Raw genomic sequence first — 14,647 nt, 5'->3', positions numbered from 1 at the left:
GCATATTCTGGAAGGTAAAAACAATGACTGCAAATGCTGGACACCAGATTCTGGATCAGTGGTGCTGGAAGAGCACAGCAATTCAGGCAGCATCCAAGGAGCTTCGAAATCGACATTTCGGGCAAAAGCCCTTCACCTTCCTGATGAAGGGCTTTTGCCCGAAACGTCGATTTTGAAGCTTTTCGGATGCTGCCTGAATTGCTGTGCTCTTCCAGCACCACTGATCCAATATTCTGGAAGGGTCTGTTTCTGATCTGTATTACTCGATACCTGTGACTCTTTATAAGTCCTTACTCCCCTTTCTCCTATCTATTTTCCCTCAATGGCCAGCTCCAACGTTACAGTCAGTCCCTTCACCTCCTTTGCTCACACCCGATAAGGGAGCAAATCTTTCATTGGAAACCTTTAAGTACTTAAACACTGGGAAAACAGGAGTAAACTTTCTCTCTCTTTCTTAGAGGCTCGTCAGTGCTCTTGCTCAAACGTTACACCAATCGAAAAAAAAATTAAACTAAATGTGAAATATTAACTCGGTTTCTCTCTCCACAGATGCTGCCCAGATCTGCTGAGTTTCTAGAGCAATTGCTGCATTTAAGAGTTTCAGCATCCAAGCAGTATTTTGCTCCTGTCCCTGTCCAACTGTCTGCCTGGAACTAGCTCAGTCTTAAAAAGGCAGCTTCCACCTGCATGGGAAGGAACTAAACACGACTAACAAAGAGTACTTCATTTCAAATGAAAAAGGAGATGCTAGAAGGATGAAACCCCAAATGCTGCCTGTCATTGAATCTACTTTTATATATAGTTTTTTTTTCTGACTGTGGCACCAGGCAGCACAGAGTCAGTGCCCTAAACTGAGGAGACTCTAAATCTCCTGTTTATATATTTTCCCCTCTTTACCATCTAACTGCAGTAGAGCTTATATTTTCCCCAGCACCCATGTTGTGTGTGTGCAGGTGTGAGACACAGTGAAAGACACAAAGTGTACAAATCTTTATTCAATTTCCACCAGCAGGAAGAAAGGAAACAGCCGAGTGGCCAGTATCTACTTTTATACTGGGATAAGAAAGGGCTGGAAAAGGACCTGAACTTTAGGATTTAAGATGAAAGAATTAAAGTCTTCATTCCCACATTTTTAAAATCATCCAGAGAATATGGAACAGGATTAGCATAAAGAAATGAGAAAATAAAACAGAACTGGATCCCAACTAGCTGCCTCGCTTTCGAGAACATTAAACTGTAAGACATAGGAACTGAAGTAGGCCATTCAACCCATCTAATCTCCACCAGTCAATGAGACGATGGCTGATCTGATATTCCTCAACTTCACTTTCCTGCCTTTTCCTCATAACCATTAAAAACCTGCCTCTCTATCTCAGCCCTGAATATACCATCGACACTTAAGGACATCAGTGAACGAGATGGGTTTTTCCTGACAATTGACAACAGATTTATGGTCATCACGAGACTCTAAATGCCAGATTTGTTTGTTTGAGTTCAAGTTCCCACCATTGGCTGGGGCAGGATTGGAACCCAGATGGCCAGAATATCACTTGGGTCTCTTACTTCACATTCCAGCGAGAATACCATCAGGCTATTACTTCTCTTATTATGTGAGCAATTTGTTGGTTTAATTCATTTAAAAAAAAAACTAGAACTGGTGGAAATTCATAAATATAAGTCTGTGCTTAATCAAAGCAACATTCACCATTTACAAGAGTTCAGATGGAATCAATAGAGAGAAGCAGTTCCCATTGGCAGCAGTATCAGTAAGCACAGGATATTAGTGTCCTTACAGCACACTAATATTAAATTATTGCTAAAAGGCTCACAAAGGTAGCAATTTTTATTAGGACTGAGACACACAAAAAAAAACTTTAGAAAGGGAAAAGTGGAAAATTGGTTTTCAAATGTTTCAGTGGTAATGAAAGGGAGATGAAAAACTATGGATCTGAAAGGGTTAATATTTCATCAAGTGTAGTCAGGCACCAGCCACCTGTGGTAACATCACTGGGACTGGATTAGAAAAAAGATGGAACCTGTGGGAGTAAGACCTTATCCTGGAAAAGCACAGGTCAGGCAGCATCCCAGGAGCAGGAAAACCAAGGCTTGGGGCAAAAGCCCTTCATCAGGAAAAGAGGCTGATGATTCCTGAAGAAGGGATTTTGCCCGAAATGTTGATTTTCCTGCTCCTCAGATGCTGCCTGACCTGCTGTGCTTTTCCAGCACCACACTCTCGACTCCAATCTCCATTATCTGCGGTCCTCACTTTTGCCTAGTGTGATCCTTCCCGTCTCTAGTGACATTAGTCATATTCACGCAAACCATAAATAGCTACAGTAACACAAATGTCTTACAGGTCACCCTTTTAGTTAGCCCAGAATGGTGGCTCACCTCATATGATGGACCTTTTAAGCTAGGAGCCCACCTGCGACTGCTTTGACAGTAATGTTTAAGCTCTGTACTACCAAGCAATTGGTGGCATGAAATCAGGCCATTCAGCCCAACAAATTTATATTGGTCTGTAGAGCAAGGCATCAAGTCCTATTCCTCCTATTCTCCAGGTCCCCCAAATCCAGCTGAGAGCTTATCTCCTTCATGAACCCCTATTCCCCCATTCCATTTCCTCCTGATCAGTACCACACACACCACCCTCATTAGGCAGCAACCTCTGATTTTAATACCACTAAAAAGTTTTTTTCCTCAAACATTTTTTTTTAAATATAGAGAATGTTTACAGTTCTTACCAATTTTTGGTCTGGTTATTGGGAACTGAAACGTTTCTTCAATCACAAACAGGGACTGAAAACAGTTGCAAAAAGGTCTAACTTTTATTAATAACAAAATTTTTTAAAAAGTGAAGTAATCCAGCTCCCCGGATCAGTGTGGATTAGACTCTTGTACAAGAGCAGGCCACAAAACAGATTAGACTAATCTCGAAACACAGCAAATACTTCTGATAGCCTAGACTTGTAGGATACTGGATAACTGGCTCAAAGCTGTAAGAAAGGGAAGGTACAGGGGTTCAAAGATACCTTCAACTTTTAGAGTTTGTAATACTTGGGAGTAGGAGGCACCTTTGAATATTTAATGATCACAGTCAGAGTGGCTGATCTGGGCCCAATTTTCAGAAGTCAGCTGAAACTGCATGCTGCACATTATATACATTCAGCATGATGTGCACCTGAAGTATATAGACACACTCTTAATTTCTCACTTCAGGCTTGGTTAAGCTGTGGTCCCTGACTGTGCTTGTATTCAGTTCACCCTCCATGCCCCCGTGCAGAGTCAGGAAGGCAGATGTCTAGGGTCCAGAGGTGTGTACAACTGCCTTTACCCACTGTAGCATCCTCTTGTTGAATATTTGTATTTAACAGCAAATTGGAAGGAACTACTAAGCTGGAGGGATTGGGGTGGAGAGAGCAAGAGTGTATCCATCTGTGCCCTGAGACTAACAGCAACCTACCTGAGGCTGCATGAGCAAGCTAAGAGGCTGAAATGAAAACAGAGATGGATGATGGGAAGCTCAATGTACACATCCTTAACATCACCGCACAGCGTCATTTAAATTTAGCCACTGGCAGTTTTTAAAAATTAAAACTTTATAAAAAAATCATTGCAAAGTCATACATTCATTGCAAACTAAAAGTTCTATCCCCTGGGGAACACAGTCGACACTGCCCCATCTAAACACCAGGCGAATGAATGAGTGATTATACAGCTAGATTGGCACTTGCAACAAAAGCCAGACTCTTGCTTCTAACTTAAAGAGAAAGAGAGAGTGCAGAATGGCCATCATAGACTGTTGGGAGGGGTAGGGGACAAAAGCAGTGATTTTTTTTTTCTATGAAAAAATGCAGTGATTGCTGCATCTACACAAACTAAGTAACTATCACTCCATGTTATAATCTACTGACAAGCCCTGACTGACAGCAGACAGCAAAATTAAAGCTTCAAACCTCACGATCATGGATTGAACCTGCCCATTATTCAGAGGCTATGACAGGACAGAGGCAGTTGCTGCACTGTGTCACCTTCTGGATGAGACAGTGAATCACTGGCCCATCTTTTGTTAAGGACCTCACGTTTTACTTAAGACTGGACTGATAATTGGTAAAGAACTGTTGTAAAGCATTGATTACAGAAGAGTTTGCTGGACTTATTAAAAGCAAGCTCTCAGCACTTATTACAAGTGCTGTTTCCAGTGCCATTTTGTTCAAGCTGTAGGTGGCGAGGTTGACTGTAGATGAGTAGGAGCAGGGGGTGGACTAACAAGGTAAGTAAGCCAGCAACAAGTGTTTGATTGGTTTGTGGAATAACAACCTACTGTTGATGACAAAGGCATTCTGCCTGACAATTAAGAGATTGGCTCCCCAGGTAACTGAACAGCTCGTGGCTATGAGCAAGGTAAGCAGAGGCCTTTGGATCTAAGGGAAGGCTAAAGCCTCAAAAAAAAAGCCAGTTTATTTTCCCCTCATCAGTTGTTATAAGTGGTTATTTTCTACTGACAAGTCAGAGACTTCATTAATTGCAAACCAGTTGCTCAATGTTTCCTGCAATCAAGTGAAAGTATCTGGAAAACAGAAATCGATTAGCAGCAAGTTCAAACAAGCCAAAAAGGATAGTCTCTGCAAATCCTCTGCAAAGCAGTGAACTGCCTTCTCGCCTTTCCTTCCATCCATAACACCAATTTTATTGTGCACGCTAATTCTACAAGCTAGACACAGACTTTAACTCGTCAAGTTATATGTCGACAGCTTGTAATCCTTTACCTGTAGTTAGGCTACTTATTTGTAATATAGTAATTTCCGAGGTACAGAAAGCTGGTTGGGTCAACTTAGGTCTCAGATTGGTACATTGGAAAATATTACCTTTAATAAAATATGTAACTTATGACCTCAGAAACAGTGAGGCTGGATTTCCATTACCCAGCTAATGTTTAATAGCTGGGTTTAACAGCACCCTCTTGGGCAGAAGCATAAAGATCACACAAGAAAGTTAACAAAAATGTTAACTCTGATTTCTCTCCACAAATGTTGACAGACCTGCTGAGTTTTTTCCAACCATTTCAGTTTTTGTTTCTGATTTCAAGAATCTGCAGTTTTCAGGTTTGTGTGTATGAAATCCCATCACTATTTCAATGTACAGGGAAGCCCTACCCTCAAATTCTGCTTTATCCCTGAACAGACAGTTGAAAACCGATTCACTGGTCATTGCTGTTTATGGGAGCTTGCAGTGCACAAACTGGCTGTCAGGGTTTGCTGCTTTGCAACAGTGGCTTTGCGACAGCGACATTTTGACTGTGGTCAGCAGTACTTCAGCAAATGAGTTGATGGACAGGAAGGAAAACAGAGACCAAGGAAGTCAAATCACCACGTTTGTAATAACAACTCGACTTTATTCTTAGAAAGTGAGAATAGTTGTATCCTTTAGTCAGTTTCTCATCATTTTGTTCACATCTCCAGCAGTGATTGTCCTACAAGTTTGTTAAACATCTCAAAATGCAACGTGGTTGCTCAAAATATTCTGAAAATTCAGATATCCCAGAAACACAGCTCATTCCATGCATGCTCTCTCTCTCTCTCGTACCAAGTATCCATACCATTAACAGAAACTGAAGCATTATCTGCAGTCTCACAAAAAAGGTTAAATCAATGTCAGTTTTCTTTCCTCTCTCTGAAAGAATGAAGTGCCTTGGTCAGATAGTTGGAGTCAGATGAAGTGAAATTATAACCAGAAATAGGAGTCTAGTCCACATCAATAAGCAGTGGTTGACATAGTAACATTCTTACACTTGCAAAAGGCCTCCAGATGCTGTTGGGGGAGAGATATAATCTGAACACAGATCGTGTACAGAGCTTCAAATACTGCACATATCCTCGCTCACCTTAACACATGCCAGAAATACCACACTGAAGAAAAATAAAGTTGGGCAGCTTAAAATGAAACAAAGTGCTAGAAATACAGATAGGCAGCAACAGATGTACACTTTAACTGTCTAGATTAATAGCCCAGGACAGACAACCTCCATTTGTAGCTTTCTGAAGCCACATTTAATGTTTTTTAAACAAACCTGCAACACAAGGAGCAACAGCTCGTCAATCCAATGGTATCACAACTGAAGCCAACTTTTACTACATAATGCAGCGTATCTATTTTCCCCATATTAAAACAAAAACCATTCCACTAATTATAGGGATCCAAAATTGGAATGATCCAATTATACTGGCAACAGCACAAATATGATAACCCTTTTTCAGCTCCCTATCATCCTCATTCCCAGCAACAAATTAAACTTTGATGGAAAGTCCATCCTGACCAGAGTCTGGCAGCAAGTTGAGCCAAGAGCAAAGCAACAGGCCAAATTTTAAGATTTCTAGTTTCCCCTCCTGACCCTTAAGGTCCAAGGTCACAGTGTGGAAAGGAGAGGGGTCTCCAGCACTTAGAAACACCCAAACAGAAAGAGATAGCGGATCAATCAGACATTGCACAATTTCTGCCTCGTATCATGTATTCAATTCCATTTAAAACTGGGTTAAAACACAGGCCACCTCTGCAAGAAGTCAGCCTTTTCAAAAAGCCTGTCCCAAGTCGTCACGCCCTGGCCAGTTGCACCCAGCAGAAATGACACTGCCTCTTCCTGTCCATTAAAACCCAGACTTGCATCAAGCTGAATGCAAAGGAGAGCTGCTGATAACATTGTACGAGTTCTCCCATATATTTAGGAAGAACCACTGGTGGAAGATTTCAACATAAACCTCAGATTAGCAGGGAGCTACTCAACATGGTAGGGCATTACCTACCTCTCAGAGGGAGGGTAGGAGACATGGGTTTAAAAAAAAAATGGAAAAAGTGGGTTAGCCATGCCCGCTACACTGAAGTGGCCAAAAAGAGGAGCTGGGAATGCAATTTAAAACAAAAGCATCGTAATTGGGACACTATTATACAGAAGTGCACACCCTCCAACTTGAACACTGATGGGTTGTGTTGACAATGTGGCTGGGTCACCCCCGCAGTTCCAAAGAGCACTCAAAGCCTGGATAGCATGTTGAAGCATTGTCCTTATAGGGTGACATTTGTTTCTGGGATTTTTTTCCTCTCCACGGCAGAGGATTGAGCTGGGATATTAAGCACCAAGGTCAGGGTCAGTCACAGGAGTTTTCAGTCATCTACGTGGTAGTGTTCAAGTATACCAGAATTACATTCCAAGCTTAGTAACAACTGCTCATAACAATAAACAGTCTAAAGGAGATCCTGCTTGGTGGTGGTTGGTGGGGAACAAGGGATGGGGATGGCAGGGATTAATGACTTACAGCTTGGGTACACAACAAGCTAACATGGTGGAGCCCCACCATACACCCATTCCAATTCCCACCGAGACATAAAAACTAATTCACCAAAGGCCCATCTTAGACAGGCAGTGGGAGGGAGTTTCACTCAATAGTTCTGACCAGAAGCTGATCTTGAAGACTCCGCTTCACCACATTCTTTGGTTCCAACCCAGAGCAAACCAAAAGCAAATCTATCTTGTCAAGAGCTTTTGATGGAATCTGATCTCCAAAGAGATCATTTCTCTGTCTCAGAAGAATCACTGTTTAAAAAGAAAGGCAGAAGCATTCATCAATCTTCAAGCAGCTTCGTATTATTCAATGATTCTCAGGGACAGCTAACAGTGCTCTAGTTTTGCAAGTTTAAGAACCCTGGGGCAAATGTCAGTAGAACTAAACAAGTGGACTCTGCAGAAGCAGGCAGTGAAAACAAATCTGACCTTAAATCTCCAAGGCACGTTGGGTGTCTTTAGGGAGGTAGCAGCTGCCTTGCCTTAGACAAGTTTCACCGATTACAAGAAGCAGTTCAAATGAAGCATTACAACATTTCTGTAATGAAATGGGGGTGCGCAAAAAAGATACTGACTTCCAAATCTGATCTACAGGCAAGTGTGGGTGGGTTGGTGGGTAGAGCTGGGAAGGAAGAAATAAAAGCCAAAATGTGTCATCAGGCAACAAAACCAACTTGAAGAAGGAAAAATCAACTCCGATATTTGCACTGATTGCAAGTCAATCCTCAGCACAATACTTTCAGGGAAGGTGACAATGACAGAAAGGGCGAGTGGGATGGGGGTTGCAGCACTCTGGGTGATTCTGAAAAGTCAACACCAGGCAGCGTTTGGTTCCTAAGGCGACAAGCAAAAGGAGCACTGTAAACACGTTTAAGTTAATCACCACTTGGTGAATGGTAGCTAGTGTGTGGCATCAAGAAGCGAACCCGTTTTTGAACAAACGTACTCAGGAGAGTGTCGCTCGGGGATACCATGTACCTGCTCACGTGAAAGATAAAACACTGGTTAGAAGCCAGCACACTTTACAGTTTCCAAACAATGCCAAACCATTCAGACCCAATACTGTGACACGCTCACTTCAGAGTGCGTGCAAACTTAACAGGTAGCTTAATTACTCAGGACATTACCAGTGGCTACCCTGCTCGGTCATCTGCGAAACAGGCAGCCTGTGCCAGGATGCAGTACTGCAGCTATGTAATGGGCACTGCAACCTCTGCTGTACTGTATATGCCCACAGGGCTTGTTCGTTAGGGAATGAGGAGTGAGCAGACCAGACCAGACCAGACCATTTGCTATATATCGTATTCGCCCAATTACTTGAATAAACACAGCCAAGTACCTAGAAGTCCTGCAGCATAAGGAATCTTAGCAAATTTGGGCATGCTGAAGCCGAATTTGCCTTGTAATAAGCAAAAGGACAACCTCATTCTAAAATGACATCTGATAGTCCCTTTGTCCTGATTTGCAATAAAATTATTGGCTCACGCTTTTTTTTTAAAAAAACAAGATTAAAGCAAAGCAGAGGGAAGTGACCAAGACACCAGATTCAGACATCTCTTGTGGAAATTATTTAGTTTTGTAAAAAACAAAATCAGTGCCAGCTGAAAACCGAAACGGTGACCACACCACTCACTGAATGCAGGGAAGGGAGCTGCTGTCTTCAAATGGAATTCCATTAGGGTTTTGTTTTGGAGGGGTGGGGAGAAGCAACATGGACGAGGATTGTTGACAATAATCCCAAACAAAACCAATTGTTTTTAAAACAGCATGGATTTGCACCACCTGTCTTGGTGGGACTGGCAAGATCGTATTGGTATCTGCAGTTGAGCGAGAGAGCGAGCGAGCTGTTGAGGGTCTTCTGTTGTGAACCATGCTCTTGTCTGAATATAATGAAAGGGCTCAGTTAGCTGGTTTTTTAAAAAAAAAATCACAAAGCATGCTGGGAGGAGGAGAAAGACACAAGGACAAGTTGGAACATTAAAAGTCGATTCTTGGGCACTCTGCTACACACTTTTGCCAGAAAAATATACTATAAAGTTTCTTGCTTTCTTCATCTTTGAAAAGTTACTGAATCAACTTCTTAGCCAGTCTTTTGTTACAAGTAACCTTAATGCTACATGAAGCGGCTGGCCCGTGGCATAGCCCTGGGCCAGTTAACAACTTTCCTTGCGGGAAGGGTTCCTGTAGTGTTGCACTTGGCAGGGTAAGGGGTAGAACGGAGGGAGAAAGGAAGGGGAGGGAAGGGTGGAACATGTGGTGGCATTGAAAAGTGCTTTAGTACTTCCGGTAGGGTTTCTGAAAGTCACCGGTGTTGAGTCGGGGACGGGGGAGGTCACCAAACATCTCAGTGCCGTCTGTCACACTCATGGCCAAGGCCCTCATGCTAGCAGCAATCTTGTCCAAATCTGGTGAAGGCAACTGCAGACAAAAAAAAAGTCAGTTAGTGAGTGATACAGCAAGAGACAACTGCAAGACACCAAGCAGCTCAATCAGGGACCTTGAGGATACTCAGCAATCGGAGCCTTGGACCCAGACATGAGAAAAAAGTTAACTCTGCTCTCGCTCCACAAGCCCTCAGAACATCCTCCAGAAATTTTGCCCCAAGTGTTTATTTTTGATTTCCAACATTTTGCTCTTGGCCATGGTGCAGGCCGACTTTCCTTATTCACCACTCATTAGGAAGACTGGAGCAATGGGCAGAGGGAACAAGAACAATGTATAACTATGCAGTGGTTAATTTGGTAAAAATGTCCCCAAGTGCTTCACAGCAGCGTTCTATATTAAAAAACCACACCTGATGGCCCTGAGGAGTATCATACATAAACACACACACACACACTGGAAATCAGGGATGTGCAAGAGTCCAGAATTGGTTTTGCAGGTGGAGGAGGAATATACCAAGTTTCTCCTTTCTTGAAGGATTAGTTCCTATCTAGATGCAATTCTACAGACATCAGAATTGCTCTGGTACCCTGCACAGAATGGCCATATGCCAGAGTCAAGGTGATAGCTCACTACACGTTAGCAATGGAACCAAGTCAAATCTTGTCTACACTTCTCAGCAGGGCCACTGGATAATCAAGAATATGGGTATTGTTTAATTCCACCTCCCACCCATCCCAGTCACAACCATCCAATCATAGTTTATTGGTGTCTCTACTGTTACACCAGTTGAGGGAAGGCAAAAATCAGGTGGAGGATTGTGTGCGGAATCCTGTAGCCTGCAGAAAGTCGGTCTGGAATTTCAGGCCCATCCAATTATTCCTGCTGTAACCTACCCTTTTGGAAAAAAGTCAGAACTACACAGGCCAATGTTAGGTGTGAGGTAGAAGCTGAGCAACAGCAGAGTTGCAATGAAAATCAGAAGCTTTCCCTCAGACAGAAGTACCGTCTCCCAACTAGAACTCAGTGAAATAATTTTCAAAATATAGACATAGAAGATCACTGCAGAAATTGAGATCTTGTTGTTGGAGGAGAGTGAGACCACTGTCTGGTAGAGTGTGTTTCTGTAACTCTATCTCCATATTCAGTGGCTGCCCTGAGGCCTGTACAGTTAGGTGATGTTACAGAGCAGCAGTCAGGGATATTTGCACCAAAAGTAATGGGCCCTGGTACAAACACTATGTTAATTCCATAATGCCAAACCACTTATTGATAGATGGTTATAAATAATGTCTGGATGCAGTTAGGTACAGATGTGGATCATAAAGAGCCACGTTAAAATCTGCAAGGTTATCACTACAGCTTCGATCTTACCCACAGGCAGAGTTCAATTGCACTGGAGTGTTTTTCCAGGAATTGCAGACTTTATCCCAACTGGTTGGGAAAACTACAGCTGAACTTGAACCAACGCCCAACCACCTCCATTTAAAGTCATCACTCAAAAGGGAGATGGGGGTGCAGAGGAGCTCCCCCTCCTCCACTCATGTGAGTGTCACTGGCTAAGCCGATATTCATTGTACAACTCAAACTAGATACAAGGGTTTCACTGGACCACTTCAGTATGCAACTCAAGAGTCAACCACATTGGTGTGGGACTGGAGTCACAGATGTAGAATGGGCAAGGACAGTTGCTTTCCTGGAAGGGTAATGTTCCCAAGTCTGACATTTATGGTCGAGAGTGTGGTGCTGGAAAAGCACAGCAGGTCAGGCAGCATCTGAGCAGCAGGAAAATCGACGTTTCGGGCATAAGCCCTTGACACTTATGGTCACTTGCATTGACACCAACATTTTGTTTTAAAACCAAGAAGTTTATAACAAACCCCATAAATTTCATTTTGTGAAACAGAAATCCCATTGTAGTATTTGAATTATAAAAATCTCTGGGTTACCAGTGCAATAATGTAACCAATACGCAACTACACCCCTGAGGAACAGCGTCAATTCTGGAGAGAAGGCATCTTACCCTTTCTTCATTGTCCCCATCAGCGAACTTCTTTGGCTTCAGATCTTTGAATCCCCAGATGGGGACAGACACAGGCAGGGACTTGGCATATTGGTGATGCCTTGCTTGGGGCAACGTTTGAGAACGGGCAGGGAGTTCCTCGCTCAAACTGCCATCTGTTGGGCACAGGCACAAAACAAGCAAAACTGAGCAGCCAAATTTAATTCACACTGAATCGCTCCAGACCTGCGATTCAAAGCACCATTTTGTTAATGCATTAACCCATCTTTTGCATGCAGTCACTAATCCAGCCTCTGGGTGGCTCCAAGCGATAGTCCAAACAATGCACAACACTGCTTGCATAACATCACCAGCAGCTAGTCATAAAATTATAGATTCCATACTTTGTGGGAACAGGCCATTCGGCCCATCATGTCCATAACGACCCGCCAACAAGCATCCCACCCAAACCCACCCTCCTAACCCTGCATTTCCCATGGCTAATCCACCCAGCATGCAGATCTTTCGACTGTGGGAGGAAGCCAGAGCATCCACAGAAAACAGATGCAGACACGGGGAGAATACGCAAACTCCACACAGGCAGTCGCCAGAGGCTGGAATCGAACCTGGGTCCCTGGCACTGTGAAGCAGCAGTGCTAGCCACTGAGCCACTGTGCTGTCCTGACAATCAACCAACATGGACATATTCCACCCAAGTGTTAGATGTTGAAGCCTTTGGCACAATGCACTGCCATCCCTCATTCTGGGACTCTCCTCCCTCCCTGCTGCCCCCCCCCCCACACTATGTTTTTCAAAGTTGGATTAAAAATAAAGTCACAACTCTCCAAAATACAACTCAGATTAAAGCCTGGTAAAGTGGTTGCTATTTCCTGGTGGAGAAGTTCATATTCTTCAACTCAATTCCTACAATTGTAAAAATAAGTGACTAGATTTGAAAAGTATGTCAACGAATTACAGCAATTCCATAATTGTGAAAGGCATTACATAAACAAGCCTTGCTCCTTTATGTTCAACCACTCCTCCTCTCCAAGTGAATGAGAAACACAAGAAGCTCATATACAGCCAATGCAAGAAACACCTTCTCATGAATTGTTACTTAGAATAAACTCCAACTTCCTTCCAACTGTGCAGCATCTACCAGGTTCTACAGGACAGCAATCAAACCTCTGTCTACTTACCATCTGTGCTTTCTCCATCAAGGTCAGATTCAAAGAAGGGCTCACAGTCCTGACTGGTTGATTCCTCATCCATTGTGAACATGGCTGGAAGTGAAAGGAGGAAAAAAACAAAAAAAAGTAAACTCCAGCGTAAAGATCATTTTGCTGTTCATCAACATTTGTACCCAACACCAAACTGGGAGTCGAGTGGGGTTAAGGCAAGCAACTAACTAGTGGCAATCAGATTTAGATAGATGCCTGTTGACATAATAGGCTGACCCTAGGTTGTAGAGCAGGTATACAACAAAGACATTAATAAACCTTGGGAATGTGATCGCAAATGATGAATACACATTGACAGAGCTAAAATATAAGCTACTTCAGCTTTGGACAGCTAAAATAAGACAGCCTATATACAGTTCTTAGAAAGTGAGAATTTAAATACAGAGGACCAGAGGGATCTGAAGTTACATAAACAAATGTCACTTAAGAACCAACCACATCACTAATAAGAGTTGTGACTCAGATCAGTTAAGCCATAAAACAAAACGAACAATGTTTATTTCTAAAGGACAGAACTGAAATGCAAAGCATTAAAGTGTTAACTCTAACTTATTGGCTACTCCTCAAAGACGAGGGCAAGTGTCTTCCAGGAGTCCAGGATAGCAGATCTGCATATTTGGAATCTATGGAGATAGTTGAAGAGATTGTGGAGGCATTGGTGGTGATCTTTCAGGAAACACTGGAGTCAGGGAGGGCCCCAACGAATTGGAAAATGGCTAATACACAGATTAAAATAGAGGGAGGGAGGCAGAAGACAGGAAACTATAGGTCAGTTAGCCTGACCTCACTCATTGGTAAAATTTTGGATTCCATTATTAAAGAGGAGATTGCGGAATGCTTGGAAGTGCATGGTAAAAATAGGGCTGAGTCAGCACACCTTTGTCAAGGGATCGTCAAGCCTGACATATGGTGGATGTCCTCTTGGAATGGCCGAGTGGTATAATCACTACATTGTTAATCTAGAGATCCAGGTCATGTTCTGGGGACTGAGGTTTAAACCCCACATCAAATGTTTAAATTGGGGCGGCACAGTGGCTAGCACTGCTGCCTCACAGTGCCAAACACCCAGGTTCAATTCCAGCCTCGGGCAACTGTGTGTGGAGTTTGCACATTCTCCCAGCGTCTGCGTGGGTTTCCTCCGAGTGCTCTGGATTCCTCCCCCAATCCGAAGATGTGCAGGTCCGGTGAATTGGCCATGCTAAATTGCCCGTAGTGTTCGGTGCATTAGTCAGAGGGAAGTGGGTCATTTAATTAGATTAGATTACTTACAGTGTGGAAACAGGCCCTTTGGCCCAACAAGTCCACACTGACCCGCCGAAGTGCAACCCACCCATACATTTACCCCTTCACCTAACACTACAGGCAATTTAGCATGGCCAGTTTACCTAACCAGCACATTTTTGGACAGTGGGAAGAAACCGGAGCACCCGGAGGAAACCCACGCAGACACGGGGAGAACGTGCAAACTCCACACAGTCATTCACCGGAGGCGGGGATTGAACCCAGGTCTCTGGCGCTGTGAGGCAGCAGTGCTAACCACTGTGCCACCGTGCCGGTCTGGGTGGGTTACTCTTCGGAGGGTCGGTGTGGACTTGTTGGGCTGAAGAGCCTGTTTCCACAGTATAGTAGTATCTACTCGGCACGGTGGCAGTGGTTAGCACTGCTGCCTCACAGCGCCAGAGACCC

General features: G+C 43.4%; 1 protein-coding gene across 1 annotated transcript in view; it reads right to left on the bottom strand.

Moving 5' to 3' along the window:
- Positions 1-5,370: 5,370 nt before the first annotated feature.
- Positions 5,371-14,647, bottom strand: part of akt1s1 (AKT1 substrate 1 (proline-rich)) — a 28,871-nt gene continuing 19,594 nt past the window's right edge. The window contains exons 3-5 of the mRNA XM_043679541.1: positions 12,920-13,003; positions 11,742-11,896; positions 5,371-9,754 (exon numbers count right to left, since the gene is read on the bottom strand). Coding sequence (XP_043535476.1) covers positions 9,611-9,754; positions 11,742-11,896; positions 12,920-13,003 — 383 coding nt within the window. The 3' untranslated portion in view covers positions 5,371-9,610. The remainder of the gene's footprint in view (positions 9,755-11,741; positions 11,897-12,919; positions 13,004-14,647) is intronic.

This window comes from Chiloscyllium plagiosum, chromosome 39, assembly GCF_004010195.1.
Source record: "Chiloscyllium plagiosum isolate BGI_BamShark_2017 chromosome 39, ASM401019v2, whole genome shotgun sequence".
In the NCBI taxonomy this organism is placed as follows: Eukaryota; Metazoa; Chordata; class Chondrichthyes; order Orectolobiformes; family Hemiscylliidae; genus Chiloscyllium; species Chiloscyllium plagiosum.
This window is presented reverse-complemented; position numbering and strand designations above follow the sequence as displayed.